Here is a 22,844-nt window from a genome sequence, read left to right on the forward strand (position 1 = left end):
CGGAGCGCTAAAAGCTAAATAAAATAACATGTTGACATCTCCCACTTTCAGGTTCTAAAAAAATAGTTTACTTATTAATTCTCATAAGTTCAAAACACTTTGAGCAGTTGGCATTGTGTCATTTATTTTGTTAGTCAATGTTCACCATGTTGGGTTCACTGTCACTGTCTCTATCTTATTAAAAGGCGTTTCATTGCTGAAACAAAGAAAAAATAATACATTTGGAGATACTACATTGCTTGTCATTGCATACATTTGACAACGCACAACGTATGTCTGCCTCACATTTCAGAGGTTTGGGTTTTGAATCTCAGCTCAACTGTTCCTGTGTGTAGTATGCAAAAACATGCATTTTAGGTTCATTAACGTCTCCAAGTCTAAATCAAGAGTCACCAACATGGTGCCTGCGGGCACTAGGGAGCCCCCGAAGACCAAATGAATGGTGAGTGAGAAGCAATTTTTTGTGTTGATATTTTAGAATATAAGAATATAAAATTATGTCCCCTACCAAAAGGGCTACTGTTGTATACACGATACGGTGTTGTTCTTGTTTGAAGAGTCGTTGCACAATTTGTCAAACACGCTTTTCTTTCCATTTGTATTGAGCCTGCTTATACCGTACAGTCGTACACATTCTTTGACCTACGGTAGATAGATAACGTCATGGGATAACATTGCTTGTCAAATGCCTTTACGATCTCCTGTCCAGTAGATGGCGATATGCACCAAGGGGATGTAACCCACCAAAAACAAGACGAAGAAGCACCAGTAGAAAAAGAAGAAGAACCGTACACATCCAGTTCGATGACCAATTCTCCCGGTGACTGGCGGCTGTGTTTTCAGTGAGTAATTTAAACACTTACATTTTTAAACTGTCAATTTGCCATTCATATACAAATGTATGTATGTACACTATTTATGAGCATAATTACGACACTGAGGCCTTCTAGCTTGTTTATTGCTACTCGCTACTAGAAGCTTGTTAGCTATTGTAAAACAATATCAATCACTATATCTCGTCTCGTTTTTGGTTTAAAACTTCGAAATTGAAAAACAGAAACCTGACCCTTTATGTGTTTATTTGACACAACTCGGGAAACAAAATACGACCGTAATTTGTTTACCCCAAGCTTGCTATGCCTTGCCCTTGACATGAAGACGTTATTCTTCTTCGCCTCTTCTTCGCCTTTTCTTTGTCCCGCTGCTACAGCGGCGTTGAGTTGGCAGCAGCAGAACAACGCTTTTGTACATGAAACATCCAAATCGCCTGTTATCAGTTTGTTTTGTTTGTTTATTTTTCATTTTTCAATTCTGTAGCAAAATTGGAAAAAGATTTGCTGCCAGTTTTGTTTCATTTTGGTTTTTGGAACGAATATTGACAAAACATTTTTTAATCTATTTTTTAACTACCAGTTTTGTTTAAAAAACAACAACTAATGAACAAATGATACATGGATTGTTGGAGACAGAGACACTACCCTCTAGCGGACTGAAGAGGGATGGCCTTTAAAACACATGAACGTTGACTGCTGTGTGTGGGATAGGTGACACCGGAGTGGATTTTTACTCGCGTACCATTCGACTCCCACAGGGGGGGGGGGAAATTCAGTCCAAGGCCACAGTATGAAAAAAAAAAAAAAAGGAAAATCCTGTCCCATCACGTCCCGGTGAAAGTGACTTCCATCCCGCTCCATTCAGCATGACTCATAGTCCCGTACCGCTCCCTATTTTAGAGGTCAGATACATTAAATAATTAATAAATAAAGTTGCATTTTCCTAATTTATTGAATACTTTGTCGCCCCCCCCTCCCTATAAGGCTTTTTTTTCTCAACATTTTTTTTCCTACTGCAGGGCTTTTGCACTTTTTCATTTGGTCGCACCAGCACAGGATCCGGTTGCACCCTTTTTGGTGTGGTGCAGCATGACCAGTTGGCATACTGTAGTTTCGTATGTAAAGATTGACAGTGACTCAAGATATATTTTCAAAATACTTTGCTGTAATAAGGACTTTATTTTGTAACAATTAGCGGCTGACGAAACAGGTCAATGACTTTATATAACTTGAAAAGGAGACAAAAAGGAAACAATAGCAAAAATATGTTGATAACAAAAAATACATGTTTATCATTTTTAACACCTTAGAACAATAGAACATGAAAACATTTAACTTATTTTTTCTTTTCTTTTTTTACACACTACTGTTATTTTTACTTACATCCAGTACTTGACAAAAGTCTTCGGGCACCAAAAGATTTTTTAATTTTTTTTTATTTAAGCCTTTAGGGACTTGGTAATATAACATATCATAGACTAATGTTTGCCATCCCAACCACTATACTGAAGGATCAAAGCAAGATAGGCCTAAGTCATTGTTTTGATTTTTGTAGTTATTAACATTTTAATGTATCGAAGTGCTTGACTGTATTTGAACGCGTCTCAGTGAGCGAGCGCGTTGTCAATGTTTAATGTGATGTTCTCGTTATGATCCGTTTGAACCAGCGATCGCTGCTAGTTAAATTCGACGGCCGTTAGCATGGTAAAGTACACGCCCAGACTCGGATATTCCGAGAAAACCGATTTACCATGACCCGCGTCACACGGGATTATTCCGCTTTGTGCGCGCAGTCCGACAGACGGACACAGTTGGAGCGCCTTTGCTGTTTGCGCGATTGAAATGTCATCCTCCAGTGTGGGAATACTGTATCATGGAAACGGCATGACGTTTGTGTCCAAAAGAAATACGGTTGTCAGCTGAGCCACACACATTCGACAATTCACACGCAGAGTCATGATAAATGCACACACACATTAAAAAAACACGTGAAAATCACCAATATATTTGTGGATCTGAAAAACACGTGAACATCGCGGATGCATTTGTGTGACTAATTTTGTGGCAAATCTCTCCCCATGTTCACCTGCTGCTGGTAGTCTACCGGCACATCTCACCATCAACATATTCTTCCAAGGTACTGCATGCTGCTTGTTCCTTCCATTTTCTTCTCTGTAGCATTATGCTTCTGGTGGCTCAAGGGGGTCAAAACATTAGAGACAGCCTAATGACACCCAATGTTGTTATTTTATGAATATACTTTTACTTTAAATCGTGTCTGTTAGACCTATTTGGAAAAATATTGAAGTACATTAAAATAAACTGTATATTTTTATTGTGTAAATTTTTACACTCATTTTACAATACTTTAATGTTTAAAATTAATGAATGTGATTTCTCTGTATTAAAGGAATCCTTATTTTTTTCTTCGATACAAAAGAGTTCTCAGGTGACTAAAGGAAGGTTTTTACTTGCCTTGACAACCTGGGGCTTCGTGACTACAGCTAGGTCTGCTCAGTGTTGCTAACTTAGTATCTTTTTTGCAAAAATGTTGTGACTTTTCTAACGCCTCTTTGTTCGAAAAAAAAAAAAAAGCAAGTAGCAAGTTATTATGATTCAATAAAATTAATGAAAAATCTAAAACTAAAAAATAATCTTTGAAAAATGAAAATAGTAGTCCCCCCAATCTGGGTTCACACTGCAAATGAGGCCACCGGTCTGGTGAGCACCCAGAAAGATCGATTGTAGAGGCAGCTTTTAAAGAGAGAGCTGTCAAATTGTATGTTGTCAATAAATGTAGTGTGCTGGGGCATGAAGTTACCAGACAGAAAGCCTCCACCCCAACATCAACAATTTAGCCAAACCTTGGAGTATGCGGTGTACAGGTGCAGCTTCACTGAGAGGCGGCTTGAATATGTTGCTGACCAAAATGTTGTGTTACTTTTTTTTGTGCTGGCGATTGCAGTGAGTAAAAGTCATTAAATAGATAAGCCATTACAGAAATGTAAATTCTATTGTAAATAAATGCAAACACTCAAAATAAATAAAAACACCTCTAAATTAAGAATGTCATGACGTATCTAAATTGATCCTGAAAAAAAAATTGGTTAGTTCTGTCAAGCGTTTAATTTATTTGAAGTACTTAATGCAAAATTTTACATAAATCGTAATCACATTTTTTCAACTATAATTTTATACAAAGCTTGTAACAGATATTTACTTTAGCTAAATCTTGAAATTAAAAGCAAAGTATATTTCGATTCAGAGGCTGTTCAAATAGCTTTCTTTGATCCTTGAATATGATTCTATGAGTATGTGGGGATGGAGCCTTTTCTGTTGCTGGTCCTTCCGTTTGGAATGACCTTCCATTAAATGTCAAGCAAGCCCCCTCTCTGTCCATTTTTAAAACCCGTTTGAAGACACATTTCTAGTCTTTGGCTTTCGATCCGATGTGAGACTGACACTTCTGCAGTTTTCCAGTGTCTACTTTATATAGTAATTTGTGTTTTAATTTATTGCGTTCACTTGTTGTATTATTGCTATTGTAATGTAAAGTGCTTTGTCACAGCTGGCGCTGTTATGAAATGCGCTATATAAATAAAGTCACATGGTATAGAATACAACTGTTGATCAATACGGCAAAAACATACAAGTAAAATGGTATTTGAATTTGGCTTTGCAAAGTGCACAAATTGTTTTGGATTTCTCCACTGAGTAACTTTTTAAAGTAAAACTACATAGAAGTCCATCTTTGTCTGTCTTGCGCCAGTTACTTTCCACTTAAATTTGGCTGCAAGGTGAGCTGCCACAGGATTAAATAAAACTGAGTTCTTTTTTTTTTTTTCAAACACTTTATGAAATTTAAATTAATCTCCAGAATGAACGCTTTAATTTTGACAGCCCTAATTAGAGTCCAAAATTGTATTAATGGGCAATTTAATATGCTATTCCCCCAATTGATAATTTCACATTCTAAGGAATTCTCACGGCACGGTGGTCGACTGGTTAGCACGTCCGGCTCACAGTTCAGAGGTCGTGGGTTTGATCCCGGCTCCGGCCTCCCTGTGTGGAGTTTGCATGTTCTCCCCGTGCCTGCGTGGGTTTTCTCCGGGCACTCCGGTTTCCTCCCACATTCCAAAAACATGCATGGTAAGTTGATGGGATACTCTAAATTGCCCCTAGGTGTGATTGTGAGTGCGGATGTTTGTCTCTGTGTGCCCTGCGATTGGCTGGCAACCAGTTCAGGGTGTCCCCCGCCTACTGCCCAAAGACAGCTGGGATAGGCTCCAGCACGCCCCGCGACCCTTGTGAGGAGAAGCGGTACAGATAATGGATGGATGGACATTCTAATACAAAGGATTATTTGGGTCACAGGGAAAAAGAAGAAACAAAAATGTGTTATCTGTGAATTTGACAAGTTTTCTACTTTTGATAAAAGTTGTGTATTTTGGAAATGTAAAATAATACTTACCAGATAATGTGGTGTTGTAAAGTGGCATTTTTACAAGTGGAGGAAAAGGAATGATATCAAGGGGATCAGATTGCTGCCTGTTGGAGTAGTTTTTGTGTATGTTTGAACAATATTAAACTACTCTATTTTAGCACATGGGGGGGAGTATTTTCAGTTGGAGGACTTTGAGACCCTGCTTGAGCAGTTGATTGAAAGGTGTATGAGTTGCTCATTGGGTGTCAGGTGTGGAGACAAAGCCGCCAGCTGATTGCTCACGCAGATGCATGCATGACGTGTCTGGGCACATTTGCAAATGATAAAAGTGAAACTATACCACCTTATTTTTCTAATAATACGACTTAAATCTTAGAATAGCCAATTTAAAAAATGCACTTTTACGTGAGTGTTACTTACTGGTTTTCTTTTCTGCTTGACCAGATGGATGGAGGAGGCTTCGTGCTCAAAGGTGCAGCCGACAGACTTTTGGGACATGCGGAAGGGAAGGAAAGGGAAGGCCAAGCTGCATTTGGACCCGAGTGAGTACTGAGCAGTGTCGTGTGCTTGACGAGCTGATGCGTGATGTCACATCGCACCACAAGGTGGACGTGAGTGCACTCAACTTCAACTTCTGCACAACACAACACCATGTCAGACACTTCTGGACATGTTTTTGAATGACAATGGTGTGGGCCAAGTTAAGTTAGTTAGAAAATAATGTCATATTTAAAAAAAAAAAAAAAAAAAGTATATCTATTTTCAGAGCTAGGCACTTGACCATTTTTTGCCAGTCCGGCCGTGACCCTCCACCCTTGACTTCAGTACCCTTCCGGCCGCGACCCTCCGGCCATATTCATAAACATTGTTTATGCCCCATTCCGCCCCCCGACCCAAAAAAAAAAAAAGCGTCCGTGATTGACGTCGCTGCGGGAGACACGCTAACGGCAGAGGCTTTTTAAGGATCATTAGCTGGCTGATTTACGATTCGAACCCGCTCTGGAAACGCTTCAAATGCGCCAGTAGTATTTACCCAACTGCGTGCTTTCTTGCATTGTGAGCCCTGGGGTTGAATTTGTCATATTGTATAATTATTTGGGTCCAATAATTATGGAGAAGAGTTGTAGAAGAAGTTGCAGAAGTCGTAGTCAAGTTACTTATTTATTTTGCACACTTTGCCTCCTTCCCGGCCTTCAAAAGAAAAGCATACCAGCAAACCACTATAAACTGCAGGTTTGCTATGGCGTATTTCCGTAAGTAGTGAACGCCAGAAAAAGTGCATGAACTCCCACCTTGATGTACTAGCGTCTGAATATACTCGTGGACACAAATTGTTTTGAAACAAGTCGGGGGTGTCGCTTCAAAGAGACAGCGACAACAATGCATACCGTGCCTGCTACAACCATAAAGCGATGACTAGACGATGCATATAATTTTACTGCAAAAACGATCTGGAAGGTGGCGGCTAAGTGGGAATGTGGGTGAGTAGCTTGTTTACTTTGAGTGATGGGACTTTGCAGCAGCAGCAACGAGCTGCGTGGCTCATCCGTCTCCGTGTGGGAAACTTTATGTCATCGCAACATTTGAGATAGCAACGTGCGCTCAAGCGTGTTTGTATTTCCTCATTGTCATATCACGTAACCCGCACCTCCCACCTGCAACTGGGGCATACCATTACAAGAGGGGGCGGAGGGGCAATATCATAATCCCTGTAACAGCAGTTGTCGCTCGCGCAGACGCGGGAGTAGAAAGAAGCCTAAAAAGAAGCCTTTCACCAGTAGGCTGAGATGATTTTTGGCCGCCTCGCGAGCACGTCACACGCATGAGGGCCGATTAGTGGGCCGGACTAAAATCAACTTCCGGCCATGCTTAGTCCAGCCATTTTTCAAAATTTGTCACCCCCCACCCTCCGCCCCCAAAATGGGCATCCGGTCGGACCGACCGGTCCGGCCCAGGAACGGACTGGACTGCCCAGCTCTGTCTATTTTATTATCTATTTTTGACTAACATGGTTGACATCAGTGTCATTTCAAAACATGTCCAGCAGTGTGTGATGATGGTGTTGTGCTGTACACTTAGTTTTTGTCCCAGTGCGCTCATGTCCCTCTTCATTTGAAGGGCGTCATTTGAAGTAAATGACATCACACATGAGCTCGTCAAGCAGGCAACACTTAAGCCGCTTCCATCGTCAATGTCTGTGTGTGTGCAACTTGAGTTAGCTCACACAAACATTGACTGGTGAAATGCTTTCAAATTGTCATGTTAGCTTCTCTGTCCAATAAATCATTCAACTTGAATTGGAGTCTTTGTGTTTTATTGGTAAATCTGCCCTCATTTGAAGCCTTTCATGCGTGTCGGTTGCTGCCGTCGAAAACTATTCCAAAGGCTGCTTTGAGTCTTGAGGTGAGAGTTGCACGTTAGTCACAGTGGACACAAGTGTCACATTACTACTGCTGTTTGTCTCGTCAAGACTGAAAACTCGAACAATCTTTAAATTCATCGAGCTTTGGGTCATGTAACATTGAGGGGAATAGTAAAAGACTTGTGTTTCATGTAGTGACTGACCTGATGACTCAAAAATGGTGTTAGGACCGCCCTTAACTTTGCCTGATTTTGAATCCTCCAATCATGGTGTGGCTTGAATTTGCATAGCCAATCAGAATGCAGCAATTTACATAGCCACGCCCACTTTTGACAATATGACCAATCACAACGCTGCAAATTTGCATAGCCACGCCCACTTCGGATCTCACCAATTACAGCACTTCAAATTTGCATAGTCCCTCCCACCTTTGACCAATCACAGCCTTTTATCTGCATTGCTCCACCCACTTCCACACTCATCCGCGAATCAGAAAGTTTTATCCCAGCTTTGCCCCACCCACTTTTCCCCAAAAATTGGGGGGAATTTAGAAAAATTTTAGAATTTTTTTTTTTTTTTTTTTTTTCAGTTAGATTGCTTTTTAGTTTTAGTTAGTTGCAAGTTTTTTGTAATGTGTGTAAGAATAAAATTGAGAGCTTAAGTGTTAGTTGTAATCAAGCTTTATTTATTTTGCAGAGTAGACAATCGCAAAAACACAAGTCACAAGTCTGATGACAGTCTGCTCGTTGCTGCATGCTGAAGTGGTCGGCCAGCGAGAAGACAAAGTTGCAAGATGGATGACAGTGTGGTCGGCCAGCGAGAAGAACTTGGACAAGCATGTGGACCCACCCAAGACAAAAAGAAAAAAAAAAAAAAAAAAAAAAAAAAAAAAATCTGTGAGTCAAAAGTTAAGTCGACGTCTTGTGCAGAAGATGTTTGGGGCTTGAACCCTATCAGCGATCAAGACTCAAGTCTTCACAGGTGAGTTATGATCTTGTTCCTTGCCATCTAGTAAGGGGAAGAAAAAAAATACAAAAGTATTGGGTCAGAAGAGATGTCATGAGGATTGTGCAGTGAAAATGTCAAGAGCATACCATCCAAGTGTAAATGTCTACCATTTCTTCTCAGGCTACCTCAAAGTTTGGCTTCAGCACCTCATGGATGAGCAAGCAACAAGAAAGGCTAAAGTGTTGCTGGTCTCTGGCTGTGAGCAGGTACTCGACAGTGCGCGGCACTGGACACAAGAACAAATCATTCAACTTTGTCGAGACAAGTGGAACATGCTAGCTGAAATGAAATGTTCCCTTTCTTACCAGCAGAGGACTCATCCTCAGGCAGACGCACTTTTGAGTCATGTTGCAGCTCGTAGCGCTCCAGTGGCGCCATCTGCAGGACAAGGAACATGTGAAGACAATTCTATTATTAACCTGAAATGCAGTTTCGGGTACGTTTTACTGTACGCTTCTGCAGGGGCTCCTCATTGATTCAGTCATCTGGAACACCATGGCGAAAAGTTGGACGACAGATAAAGACGGTCTCCTCATCGCTGCAAACATTAAAGTTGACAATGATCAAGTGTCGCCATTGAGTGCATGTTCCCACCTTGCTCAGGTGTCAAATCCAGGTCCAGAAAGTCAAACCCCTGGCGCCACAGTTGGGTTGTAGCCGCAGGTGCTTCCACTCAAGCGGCAGGTCAACGAGCTCCCCACAAGCTGCAAGTCAAACTGTGGTCGCAGGGTTTTTACTTTCTGGACCTGGATTCGACACACGCTTGCTGATTAAGATCACAGCAGGCCCCCTGGTCAGCACATGCTGAAATAATTAGTCAAACATTTGTACGTGTATGAAAGTGTGTGTGTGTGTGTGTTTTACCAGTGAGGAGAGCACAGCTGGACGCCTCAACAGCATGGTGGCCTGAAAGATGAGGTAACAAGCATTCCACTTGAAAATGCTCAGCCTGACAAGCTACATGACATTTGGTATACATGCAAAAGTCTCATACGCCATGTCCCAAAAAGACAGGAAGTCCGCCATTTCAAGGGTCATTTAAGAGTCAACACACACATAATTGATTTAGTCTGTTTAATAATGATATCTTTTACATAAAACACAGAAATTGTGCCATTTTGCAGTCAACGTGGCCGTTCTATTGAACATGTAAGCCTGTGGACAGAAATGAGACAGTTAACACGCATGCATGAAAATGTAATTTATTCATTCAGTTTAAGTGTGAAATTTTGTCTCCTTACCTTCAGCAAAACGTCACTTTGGTCCAGATGCTGGAAAAGGTTGGAGCAAACGCTTCGTTAGTTCGCGTCACATAAAGTAGCAGTGTTACTGTTAAATCATCAATTTAACCATGTATACAATTTAACGTTGTAAAAACGCCTTTTGGTGTAATTTAAAGCCGTAAGAAGCGTTAATTGCCAACGATAGAGAAAACGCTTTAGCTTAGAATGTTAGCAAGACGTGAGCACGCCAAAAGTGATTCTTTAAGTTCAAAGTGAGTAAAAGCAGTGAGTTTTAAGAGGCTAATAAAGATTGAGCACTCACCTTGTCAAAGTTTTCGATGATCTTGTGGAGGAGATGTGTGCGGACTGGGGAGCAGCAGCAGGTGGACGAGGACGACCGCAGTCTGTCAGCAACTGAAAAAGAATAACTGGCACTTTTTCCCGGACTTAAATAGGTTTCCGGTGATGACGTCATGCACAGAAGAAAATTAAAAAAACTTTTATTTAACATAGAACGCTAAGTAGTCGACACTAGTAAATAGGTTGTGTCACGTTGATAAAGCGGGAGCGAAATAACAGATGCGCTGTCATGACAGCTAGCCGGGGTCCGAACCCGGGTTGTCTGCATGTGACGTGTTGGGCTATACCACTTGACTAACACTGGCTGTCTTTGTCTCTAGTAGAATATATCACATACGGTGACGCAGTGTAAATTAATGGAGATATATATATAAAACCAACCACATAATCCGAGAAGGTTTGACACGGTTGAATGGTTATGCCATTACTTGGGCTTTAGGAGACCCGGGTTCGATTCTTGCTTTGTTCTCCGTTTGAATTGGAAATGGTGCAAAGTGTGAGGATCGAACCCGGGTCTCCAGAGCACCAAGCTACTTCTTATACCACTCGCCCATCTTGATGGGACAAATCCGCGATTTTTTTTGTGTATTTATTGGATTATGGTCAACAGTTGAACACGCTGTCTCCAAACATCCATCCATCCAGCAATTACCCGAGCCGCTCAGTTACAGTTACATGAAAAAAGAAAATGTAGTTGGGGAGAGGGTTGGCATCTCTCGTGAAGTGGTCACTTACACATTCTACGTGGATTGTGTGATGACACTCAAAGCTAACAAATAACCCCCCATCCCACCAGTGTTTACTACCACTAACTTCATGATGTCATCGATCAGGAGAGAGTTTGCAAAGTCAACTTTGAAGAAAGAAAGAAATCGAAGACGAACATGACAAAGAGGCAGTGTAGTTAGTTTGTTACGTTGCTTTATTGGGGATCGTAAATAAAGTGCTTGAAAAAAACACACAAGTGTCTTCTTGTCTGCTTCAGTCACAAACACTTCTTGTTTTAGTTTCAAGATGTCGATAAAGACAACTCTGCTGGGAGGTTGAGAAGCGTCTCGTCTCGTTGGTTGGGGGGATTGGGAGGGTCGCTACTGGTCCGACAGGTTTGTAGGCTTCACCTGCAACACACAACGAAACATGATGAAATCAAATGTAATGGTAACTATTAATACTATTGGGGAGAAAAAATGGAAGACTTTCCGAGGGGCCCCCAAAGTATTACGTGTCATCGGGAATATACACCACCGCTCATCCAACCCACCCCTAGCCCCAAACACACCACCTTGTAACAGACAGTTATTGTAGTACGTTGTCTCACCACACGGTGGCGCCTCTTTGGTTCGTATGTAGGTTGGTCACTTCTTTTTCCCTGAACTTCAGTGCACCTTTTGTCATGGACTCTGTCCGGTGGACCCGACCGCCGTGCTCTTAAGTAAATCTCTTCAAATATCAAAACAAATCGCCTCACTGGACATGAAGCGTTTTCCTCTTTGAGTGCGCACCTATGACTAAGAAAATGGTCATGTACATAAAATCTCGAATATTGGTGCGATCCTTTTGATATTGACAAAACAACCTTTTTTTTAAACTTCGCGTTTCGTTTTGAAAAACGAATTCGGACGTTTTTACATTTTTAGTATCTGCTTCCAACCCCAATGTTCAATGACCAAAAGTTAGTCTTAAACTCCTGCCAGACCGAATTTGCTTCTGTTAGTGACGAAAAGTTTCGTTAGGCTTCTGAAAATTATGACAAACCCGGGTTTTGACGCCCACCCAAAAGAAAAGAGATCGACGAAAAAACTGTCCAACACTTATTCACCGCTAGCCGTTGCCATGGTTACAAGGCACGCACATCGCAGTCGTTTAGCATTCTGAAGATAGCTTCACATTTAAACGCAAATGTGTTGTCCTTTCCCGTGTCCTCGTTAATAGTTATCACAGAATAAGATAATTATACAACACCATGGACTGCTACCCGCGTGCTGTTTAAACTTGTATTTACCGTAACATCGGTGCTAATTTTGGTTAGCATGTATGCCTTTTACTGTATGAAAGCATTTAGCTAGCGGACTTTCTTTTTTTAATCACACGCCAGTGTGGCATGGAACAATTGCTTGGAGTGACGATTAAACAACTTGAAGTCAGAAATTTTGCCTCTTACTTGTAAAAGTGGTTGAAAAGCGCCCTGCCCCGAGAACATCTTGAATGTAGTAGATCGGTGAGAACACGTTAAGTTAAATTGCCTGAATTCAGATGACTACTACCGTTTAACTATTGCACACAGACTCGTGTATTGTACATACATATTTATTTGACAAGATCTATATCATAACTCGGGTCAGTAATCCAGTTTTCCTGTTGACGTTTCTAAGATGGCTGTCGCCATCTCCTGGTCACTAGGAGAAATGCTTTCGGTGACAACTTCCGGGAATCTAAAACCAATATATGAGCCGTATTTCGATTTGTGTCTCGTGATATACAGTATTCTATTTTCGTTTTAGAATTAAAAATTGAACATCAAACAGTTTTCAGACATTTGTTTCTTACTCGTTCCAGACACCAAAATAGAAAATCAAGCTGTATTTCAATTTTGCTATTTTGATAATAAAACGAACATCAAATAACGAGTCGTTTTTCAATTTTTAATATCTTGTTTCAAACGTAACATCCAATGACCAAAAGAGACACGGACCGATAACACCCCCCCCCCCCCCCTTGTTTTTGTTTGTTCCCCCCTCATTTTCCTTGCTCTTATTTGTTTGGTAGACTTTATATCCTTATTTTCTGTACTGTTAGTGTATTTTATTTTGGAAAGGGAAAAAAAGAATGTCCTTGTGAGGACGAAATTAAAATCTAATTGGTTAAAGAACGAGTCCCATCTAAAGCAACACTATGTCATGTCAGTTCTTGTTGATTGGAAAAATCAAAAGTCACATTCAATTACTTGTAAGTCAATGTTTCATCAAAAGAGTTGTGAATTGTTTTTTTATTGAGGCCGATTTCCTGCCCAGTGCTGCTTTATAATATATGATATCAGCAAACATTTTAATTAATGCTACGGACGGAGGAAAATAGACCGTTGGGATGGAATAAATTAATAAGATTTCTTTGAAAATACATTGCATCATCCTCACTTAGTGCTTTTTCATTGCTGTACTAAACGGTGTTTCTTTGCATGCTGCACTGTTGTCATTGCTACAGCAGGGGGAGTTGCTGCTTTATGCTTACGGTTTTGAGCCTGAGGACAAAAGCGTTACTTTCTCTATCATTTTCGAAGGCCTACAGTTACTTGTATTGACGTATTGCAGTTCTGCCACAGAATCATAAAATGTCAAACGAACAATTTACTTAGTAGAGTTAATAATTAAGTGAGACATGTTCAGGATAAGTGACGAACAAAGTGAAGATAATTAATTTAAATGAGTGACGTGAAACACAAATGTGCAAGTAGGTAACAATGAGCATTAACATGGGGTAGCACAATAAGCTCAACAAGCCAACTAACAATAAATACAATTACAAATGATGGAGGAAGGAAGCATCTGGTTTCTCTCTGTTCTTGTGGAAACCAATTTAATTTGTGTAAAAACATGAACATGTTTTTTGTGTTTCCTTTGTTCATCTTAACGTAATCCACTCTATATTTTTAACTTGTTTTCATGTGTTATTATACTAACAAATACATGTGACACATGATGTGAGGGAGATTCTGTTTCATAAGTGGACTACAAAATGTTCTGCGCTAACTACTCTCAAGATATATTTTCAGCACTTCACCAATAATAGTAGTAAATACATCGACACTGAAATTTGCTGCAAGTTTATAAAATGATAAGATAAAACCAAAGAATTTCAAGTCACCACAACACCTTCATCCCCAATCAGTGCACTTTGTCTGCATAGTGACTCAAACACTGAGCGTGCTTGAGTTTGACTGCAAACTTGTCCAAAAGGAAATCTTGGCTCTCCTGTGGCCTGCGGAGGAACAATGCGGTGTTTGGCAGGTCACTGTGACCGAGCAGAAACATCAGGACATCCTATAAATGAATCAGTTACTAACACATTCAAAAACAGAGTAGAGGAAAATGGATGCCTTCAAGAGTTTAACCCCTCAATGGAATACATTTTGAATGCAATACATAAATGATACAAATATTAAATGTTACACTCTACGACACTTCCCCCATTGTTTTAAATGAGGGTATCCTAAACATTACTTCATAGGCCACTCTCAGAAATGATATTATTTTAATGATGGACACACCTCTAAATGAACTGTAGCATATTTGCACAATATTTATCCGTCTATAATTCAGCTTTAGTTGAGATTTGCAACAGGTATTTATGTCATGTTTTTTTTGTTTTCTTTAGTCAGACGCATGCGTGTTACTATACACACCAGTCAGTCTACAGTAATCCACTTCGCGGTTCGAGTTTCGCAGCCTCAGTGCATCGCGGGTTTTCAAAAAGTATTCACCAATAAATAAAAATGAAAAATACAGTTATTGCAGAAAGACACATTGTTTCAAAGAGATGAGTTGACTCGGAGGCTTTGTACATACCCGCGGTCACTCATAAATGGCGCGTGATTGGTTCCCGGCACGAGACCGACCAACGTGAGCACAAGTGGATTCATCCCGTGAGCTGATTGGCCGCGCATCATCGCAGCCTCTCGCTAGTCTCGTCCACGCCAACAAACGAACAGCATTTTTTAACAACGTTGTGTTCGGAAACTCATAACGTTATTCAAACATGCCGTTCGGTTAAGGCCTAGATAGACCAAAGAGACGCTGGCCAACAGTGACAGACGCTTACCCCCTGTGGCGTCCGGCCGGCTATCTGCATGTCACGCTGGAAAAATACACCACAACGACAGACAGCAACACTGACCATTAAAGTACCTTCTGCGCATGCATAAGATGTAATACCCTTCCATACCATCGGCGGCGGTAGTCACTATTCCTCATGGTTAGACAAATCTAACCGGAAAGCTGATGGCCGGGGGCGGATTATAAAAACGTAAAGAATGCATTCAGCTATATTCTTCTCTCACGATGAACTCCCACACGAAGTAAACCATCACGTTCTTGACACGGTATTGTGAAATATTTCCATTGTCAACCCTCGCTCTTGTACTTGAAAGAAGATTAAGGCAGCGGAGGCGTGCTCACTGTTTTTCCACATTTGTCACATCCGGTTGGTGCTCCGAGCGCTGATTTGCTAGCTAACAGCCAACTAGAGTGACCAAATGTCACGACTGGCGACGCCGATTCAACATAGGTAAATGCCCCCAAGACACCTACAGACGGGTTACGACACTACGACGGTGGCCACTACACCAAACAGACGGCGCATTCAGACGCCGCGACGCTTCACGACCTCCGACTCCGGTTTGCTCTATCAGGGCCTTAAGTAAGAGTCAAGCCGGATAAGCCGATAGTAGCTGTGTTCCCAAGTCGTGAGAGGGCTCAGCCTCCCAGCAAGCACGACGTGCTCAACGCAATTATGACAAAACATTGGAAAATAAAGTGTGAAAGTGTTTGTTAGTTTTGTCTTACGTTTGTCTTAAACCCAAACATATTTTCTTTCAAGAATATGCTCTATGCAAGCCCACTAGTTGAAACAAGGCATTCTGATAAATATTGCGTTTGTGGAAAAAGAGTTAATCCACCCGTTTTTAGCCATCTCAGGGGGCGGCCATTTTGTCACTTCTGTCGACTGAAAATGACATCACAACTGCTCAGGGCTCAGGTAACAGCCAATCACGACTGACCTGTTTTCTGAAGCTGAGCCGTGATTGGTTGTTACCTGAGCCCTGAGTAGTTGTGATGTCATTTTCATCCATCCATCCATTATCTATACCGCTTGTCCTCACAAGGGTCGCGGGCGTGCTGGAGCCTATCCCAGCTGTCATCGGGCAGTAGGCGGGGGACACCCCGAACTGATTGCCAGCCAATCGCAGGGCACACAGAGACAAACAAACATCCGCACTCACAATCACACTTAGGGGCAATTTAGAGAGTCCAATCAACCTACCAAGCATGTTTTTGGAATGTGGGAGGAAACCGGAGTACCCGGAGAAAACCCTCGCAGGCACGGGGAGAACATGCAAACTCCACACAGGAAGGCCCGGGGCCGGGATCGAACTCACGACCTCTGAACTTTGAGGCGGACGTGCTAACCAGTCGTCCCATGTCATTTTCAGTGGAAATTTAGTTAGTTATCAGAGAACGTTCCGTCATAATCGTCCGCTGCCGCGGTTGAAGCTCGCGCTCCCATTCTCACAGCCTGCAGCTTGGTATTTATTCTTCATTTTGCATTTTTAAAGTTAAATTTGTCGTATAACAAATATTTAGAAGGGTGGGAATCATGTCGCGTTGTTCGCAATGGCGTAACAGAGGCGTAAATCCCCCCAAAATCAAACTTTCAAATGAATATAATATAAAATTAAAATAATAGTAATAAGTCAGCCTCTACTTGACGATTTTTCACCTATTGCGGGGGTTTCTGGTCCCCATTAACCGCGATGAACGAGCGATTACTGTATTTCGATAACAGCGAACTCACAATGAGGGTGTACATTTATCCGATGCGTCGCTTTACGCTGCAGTCACCTTGATAAATATACAAAACGTCTCAGATTGTTATCCACATTCGGAAGAGGCCGGATTCCAGTCTGACTATCCAACTAAATTTGTTTGTTTCTATTAACATTGCCTTAATAGTGACATGTCTGAATTGTGCCACTTGATAGAACTAAATAAATAAATGTCACTTGAACCATACTGTTTGAATCCAGCTTTAGTTGAAGGAACTGCAAGCTACTAGAAGATATTGGATTTTTATAATGGTTCTAAATACATACCTGTCAACTTGTACGTTTTGCCCATATTTTAAAAGTTTTTTCTGTGTCGGCCACCCCTTTGCCACAGATGATAATAAGCTTAATACGCTTTTTTTGGGTCACTTTTTGTCTCCCCGTAGTGGTTTGCACAGAATGTTTCCAAATGGTCTGTACGGATGGAGGAAGTTTTTATTACCTTCCTCCTCACGGTCAACCCGACCTCTCGCCCAGATGTTCAAACTCTCCGTGACCCTGATTGACCGCAACACAAAAACATTGAGCAGCAGCCAAAATCCATGACAATTTCAGGGTCATTGGCCAAGAGTTACTTTTGTTTTATTTACTCATGACGTGTAACATTTACTTGTACTATATTTAAACGTATCACCACACAAACACTGAATGTAATGTTTGGGAAAATGTAGTTTCTCGCTGCATGACACCTTGCGCAAACTACACAGCCCGACCTTGCAAGTGGGAGGCCAAAACACGAGCAGATCTTTATCAGAACAATAAAATCATTTCCCCCTACCTGAGCCACACTGCTGGTGTGCAAACAGAATGAAGTTAGCACAATAGCAGTCTGTCACCTCCAAGCGTGCATCAAAGTCCATGTACGTTGGCAGCACAACATGTTTTTACTTTCCTTAGATAGAGTCCAGTGGGCAAATCAGGAATAAGTCATAAACACCTTCAGATTGGTTTCAAGGTCTCCGACAAGGGGAAGACCTCTTAAAAAAATAAATAAATAAATAAAGTGTTTACACACAGCTCAAAAGTAACATTGTATTTCATTCATCAGCTAATAGCTTTTGCAAACAAATATTATTTTCATGGTGTAAAGTTTTCAAGTTTTTCATTTCTGCTCACTTTTTATCATTATGTACACTGAAAACCACCAAATTAAATTTGGAATTCAAGAGAGAAGAGCTGGTGGAAGAGTAAAACACATCATAGCATAATAGACCAATTATGAATAATATTAAAGCTGAAGTCAACCCAAACATATTTTTTTTTTAGTTGAAACAAGGCATTCTGATAAATATTGCGTTTGTGGAATCAATCCACCCATTTTTAGCCATCTCTGGGGGCGGCCATTTTGTCACTTCTGTCGACTAAAAAAAACTAATGAAAATGACATCACAACTACCCAGGGCTCAGCTAACGACCAATCACGGCTCAGCTTTAACAAATAGGCAAACTGTGATTGGTCGTTACCTCAGCCCAGGGTAGTTGTGATGTCATTTTCATTATTTTTTTTTTCCCCCAGGAAACAAAGGCGAATGACGGACGACGAAAGGGTAGCCACCACGCTGCAGACGGATGATGAATAACAGACGCTCAATTTTTTATAAAATGCCCAGCTCTGCATACAGCACAGTCAAACTTTCCGATTGAAAAGCCCTGCTGGATGCTTTCATTTGCTGGCTGGTGTCATGTATCCAGCCATGTCTATTGCTACTGTAGTTCTGAAAAGAGGAAGTCAACGCAAACATATTTTTTTCAAGAATATATTCCCAACGGGCCCACTAGTTGAAACAGGGAATTCTGATAAATATTGCGTTTGTGGAATAAGCGTTAATCTACTCTAACAGGTCAGCCGTGATTGATCATTAGTTGGTCATTGGTTGGAACATATTCTTGAAAAAAAATATGTTTGGGTTGACTTCCGCTTGAAGGAAGTGGGTGTGAATGTTGAAGAACTGACAAAGATGGAAAGCAGTAGATATAAACATCATATGTGCTGTAAAAACGGTCACATTTTGTCACAGCTTCAGACGCAAGACTACTATTTATCATGCCTTTAAATCGGATAGTTAATTCTGAATACATTGGTTACGGGGTTGTTTTTTACCTATCCATTTTCTGTTGTGCTTGTCCTCCTTAAGGTCATGGGTGTGCTAGACTGGTTGCCAGCAAGCTCAGGACACATATGGCAAAATGCCCTCCTCGCTTGTTTTTCTGGTTTCTAGGTAAAAGGTGAAAGAAATTGTGTGTGGGAAGGATGGGAGCTGCCTCAGAACAGAGGTCATGGCCCAATGGCACGCTAATGAATGAGAGGGACGGTGCGGGGAGTCGATCACAAGAGCCAAAGAGCGAGACGGCCTCTGGACTGCACCATACCTTAATTCGGGTTAATATCTCAGCAAATGAAAGAGTGTACGTTTCGCGTGAATTTCTACTAGCGTCCAACTCAACGTCATGTCTTCAGAATTCACACCCAATTTCGTTGGAAAAAAACAGGAGATGACAAGTGCTGCTGAGATCAGCGCCAGATAGTATTGAAAATAGCTCTAATCACACAATCCACACCAACATATCTTAATTGTAGTAAACACCTCTGCAAACAAAATCATCCAGCAACAGGGTTTCACTATCTGAAATTGTATATATATTGAAGTCCCCTTTGGGCATTAAATATAGTAAAATAAAGCAGATTAAATAAAAAATTATTGTGATATACAGTAATAAACACATTCATGTTCTCTATAATTGGTCCATTAGACTCTTCCACCAGCTGAATTCTAAATTTGTACTGTGACTCTTTTGTACTTTAAGTTTTTATTATGCGATAAGATCATTGCTGCATTGTTGGTTATGTTTGTTATCATTATCTCTAGCACAAATGTTACAAAATTTGTTTGAGGACAGGGGTAAAAATGCAGCTGCTGAGGTCGGTATGAATGTCATTAAAGAACATCTGCAAGTATTTGGATGCAAGTCAAAAGGCAGACAAAAATGTAACTTATCAAAGGTCACCAGAAGTGCCAATAAAAAACAATGTAACAGCATCATTAATGGGAGTTGGTGGTGTTCGGGAATGATCAGACCATTAAAACAAGTGGGATTACTTTTTAAAATAAAAAAAAATAATAATAAATAACACTCCCCAGACTGCCAAAGCAACAAATGTTATCATTTGACAAACTTTGCAACAGGAAACACTTGTTTTGAGCCAAGTTGTTGCATGATATTTTTACATATCAATTGGAATGCATTTGGCATTAAAGTTATTTGAACATTGAGTCAAGATCCAACTTGCAAATTTATTAAGGTGAGAGGCCTCATTTATGTTGGACTAATTGAATTCCACACATTTTTTTTGTCCCCAAAATAAACCATTATTCAATCAGAAACAGTCCTATAAATGGACATTCTGGACTTAGCAATTCTTGTACTGTATTATGTCGAAGTACATATTATCACTAAATTGTCTTGAACAGCAGAGCTGGGGACTCCGCCTATTAGGGAAGGGTGATACTGGGAATTTTGGCATCGATCCGATACCAAGTAAATACAGGGTAGTATCGGCCGATACCGATACTTTTTTCTTGGAAATGTCATGATCCCCCTTGAGTTAGTAATTATGTTTTTTATATATATATATATATATATATATATATATATATATATATATATATTTTTTTTTTTTTTTATTAAATAACTACAATACAAACTAAGTATAAAAAAATAAAATACTTCTACTACAACAACTATTGTTTAATTTTTGGGCTGAAAAGCCTCTGCCAGAGTACGCGGGGGTGTTCTGGCTTGGGGATCTCTCCCCCTCCTCCTCCTCCTCCCCCCTCAACTTCACTTGCAGCTCGCTGGTCTCTGTAGGGTGAGCTTTTTTCAAATGTTTGTGTAAATTCGTGGTGTTACCACAGTACCGGAGCACTTTATTACACAAATCACACTTGGCACTGTGCTTTTCTGTTGTTGTCAAAAAAAGTACACACCGCGCTCCGCTTCTTGTTTGGCTCTATATTGCTTTAGGTTCCGGCCGCTCTCACTCTCCCGTCGCCCTCTCTGCCGGAGAGGGGATAAAAGTGTGCCTGAGTCACTCACTCAGGCAGAGACTCAGAGAGTAGCAGGAGGGCCTGGGCGAGAGAGAGGGCGGAGAGAAGCGGCGCTTTGAGCGAAGTACCGATCCCAGGACAATAGTATCGATTCGATCCAAGTACTTGCTTAATATCGATATTTGGATCGATCCGCCCACCCCTACCGCCTATGTAACGGACCGGTCCATCTATCCGTCACTGACGGACGCCCGGTTTGCTGACGACTGACGCGAAATTTTTTAAAATAGACGGATGCTAGTGAAAAGTTTAGTCGGACTCGCCGACAGACACCCCCCCCCCCCCCCTTATAATTAGAGGCCCCCGGAAAAAAAAAAGGTGAATGACGGACGACGGAAGGGTACACACACTGCAGACGGATGACAAATAACGGATGCTTAATTTGTAGTAAAATGCCCAGCTCTTTTGAACAAACTACAACATTACACAATACTATAGATGTATAATAAACCTATATTTGACATGAGATTTGATTGAATCACTGTAAACATATGTACAGTGTTTGATACAAAGCTAACCATTAATAAAAGACAAGTCTGGTGTTGTACTGAGGCCTCAGAAAAACAACAATACTTTCTGGGTTAAAGGGCAAGTTGGAGAATGAGATTGTGAAAAAAAAATGCAAGAACAGGGCCCCGAGCAAGCTGTGACACAAAGGATACATACTCTGTGACTGGAATCTAGGTAAAAGGTCATTCCGATGCAAGTGATGAATGAAGGAAGACCAGCCTTTGGAGTGTAAATAGCAGCTGCTTTGAGTTCCAGGAGGAAATGAATTCCTCATGGCAGCAACATACACAGTTAAACAATTCGTTTTATGACTAGGAGATCCTTTTGCACGTTGCCGAGGCAGAGCAGCACTGCAACTTAACTGAGATTTTCATCAAAGACAAACACAAGTAAAGAAAAGAAACTGAAGAAGTATGTTCAGTCACTTAACATGAGAAAAGACCCAGGCTAGAACTGTGTTAGCACAGAGGGCAACTAGCTATGAACAGCAAATTAGTATTACAATTAATAAGATTAAGACAACAGCTACATAGTAAGCGCACACTCGAAAACCAGAAATGGATCATTTACAGCTGACTTCAGCCATGACGAGGAGCTTATAAGGTCAAAAGTAAATTAAATATTTATAATAACAGCAATGTTATTTGCATTTATTTTCACAACAAAGTAGCCTAATGTACTGAGTTTTTCAGGGATGTCCAAATCCGGTCCTTGAGGAATTTAGATGTTTCCCTCCTCCAGCACACTGGATGTCTTTGAGACGCGCCTGGAGTTTGGACTGACGGGTTTCATTTATAAATCAAGTTTTGTGCTGTCTCCATAACACAGTTAAAGGTAACAGAGTGCTTTCTAATAATATTTACAAGGGAACCGCATGTAGAGACTGAACAGCACTGGTTCAAGCATGGATCCCTGTGGGATGCCATGGCTAACGTCAACGCTACACTAACTAGCTAACAAGTGGCTAATATTTATGACAATGTCAGAGAGCTATGAATTTGTCTGTATGTTTTGTCTGTAGTTGCTACTTGCTGTGGTGTCAAGCAATGATCAAGAAAGTCTATGTGGCAACATTTTGAACAAGTCTCATTTTCGAGGGCATTATTGTGGCTAACGAGTGTACAAATTTCTTGTTTGTGATCCAGCTGCAGCTTTTCAAAGAGTCTGATACAACAGAGCAGGCACGTGACGACAGGCTCACCTTTCACTCACTAACCCACTGGTGTCTAAAATAACATTCTACCCAGTAGTAGAGGGAAGCTCGTGTACTATGCACGTGCAGATGTGATGGGACATGTTGTTGTCATCCATGCAGCGGCCTTGCGGATTACCAACAGAAATTCACGAATGCTTGAAAATATTCAGTGGATGAAAACTATCAAGAATTATTCAGAAGGATT

At 40.9% G+C, this 22,844-nt stretch overlaps 1 protein-coding gene and 2 long non-coding RNA genes across 6 annotated transcripts; 1 reads left to right on the plus strand and 2 right to left on the minus strand.

The window, feature by feature from the left end:
* Positions 1 to 762: 762 nt before the first annotated feature.
* On the plus strand, positions 763 to 10,656 carry LOC147138187 (uncharacterized). 2 transcript variants are annotated; one of them, XR_015088849.1, is made up of 7 exons: positions 763 to 842; positions 2,933 to 2,970; positions 5,722 to 5,819; positions 8,336 to 8,620; positions 8,768 to 8,853; positions 8,956 to 9,083; positions 9,515 to 10,656. It is a non-coding gene; the product is annotated as an uncharacterized LOC147138187 (long non-coding RNA). The 2 variants fall into 2 exon arrangements; XR_015088848.1 differs by having other exon boundaries at positions 8,956 to 10,656.
* On the minus strand, positions 8,304 to 10,482 carry LOC147138188 (uncharacterized). Of its 2 annotated transcripts, none has more exons than XM_086047411.1 (8): positions 10,193 to 10,482; positions 9,889 to 9,918; positions 9,742 to 9,802; positions 9,512 to 9,553; positions 9,100 to 9,185; positions 8,953 to 9,025; positions 8,773 to 8,873; positions 8,304 to 8,647 (listed from the first exon to the last, which is right to left on the minus strand). In XM_086047411.1, the coding sequence occupies exons 1-8, from the start codon at positions 10,379 to 10,381 to the stop codon at positions 8,615 to 8,617; spliced, it is 615 nt and encodes a 204-aa protein (XP_085903537.1). In that variant the 5' UTR covers positions 10,382 to 10,482; the 3' UTR covers positions 8,304 to 8,614. The 2 variants fall into 2 exon arrangements, with proteins under 2 accessions (XP_085903537.1, XP_085903538.1); XM_086047412.1 differs by having other exon boundaries at positions 8,734 to 8,873.
* A 478-nt stretch (positions 10,657 to 11,134) lies between the features above and the next one.
* Positions 11,135 to 12,614, minus strand: LOC147138189 (uncharacterized). 2 transcript variants are annotated; one of them, XR_015088974.1, is made up of 2 exons: positions 12,392 to 12,614; positions 11,135 to 11,348 (listed from the first exon to the last, which is right to left on the minus strand). It is a non-coding gene; the product is annotated as an uncharacterized LOC147138189 (long non-coding RNA). The 2 variants fall into 2 exon arrangements; XR_015088975.1 differs by having other exon boundaries at positions 11,549 to 12,614.
* Positions 12,615 to 22,844: the final 10,230 nt, after the last annotated feature.

The sequence above is a fragment of the Filicampus tigris genome, chromosome 12 (assembly GCF_054856515.1).
Source record: "Filicampus tigris isolate MCC_2025a chromosome 12, RoL_Ftig_1.0, whole genome shotgun sequence".
NCBI lineage: Eukaryota > Metazoa > Chordata > Actinopteri > Syngnathiformes > Syngnathidae > Filicampus > Filicampus tigris.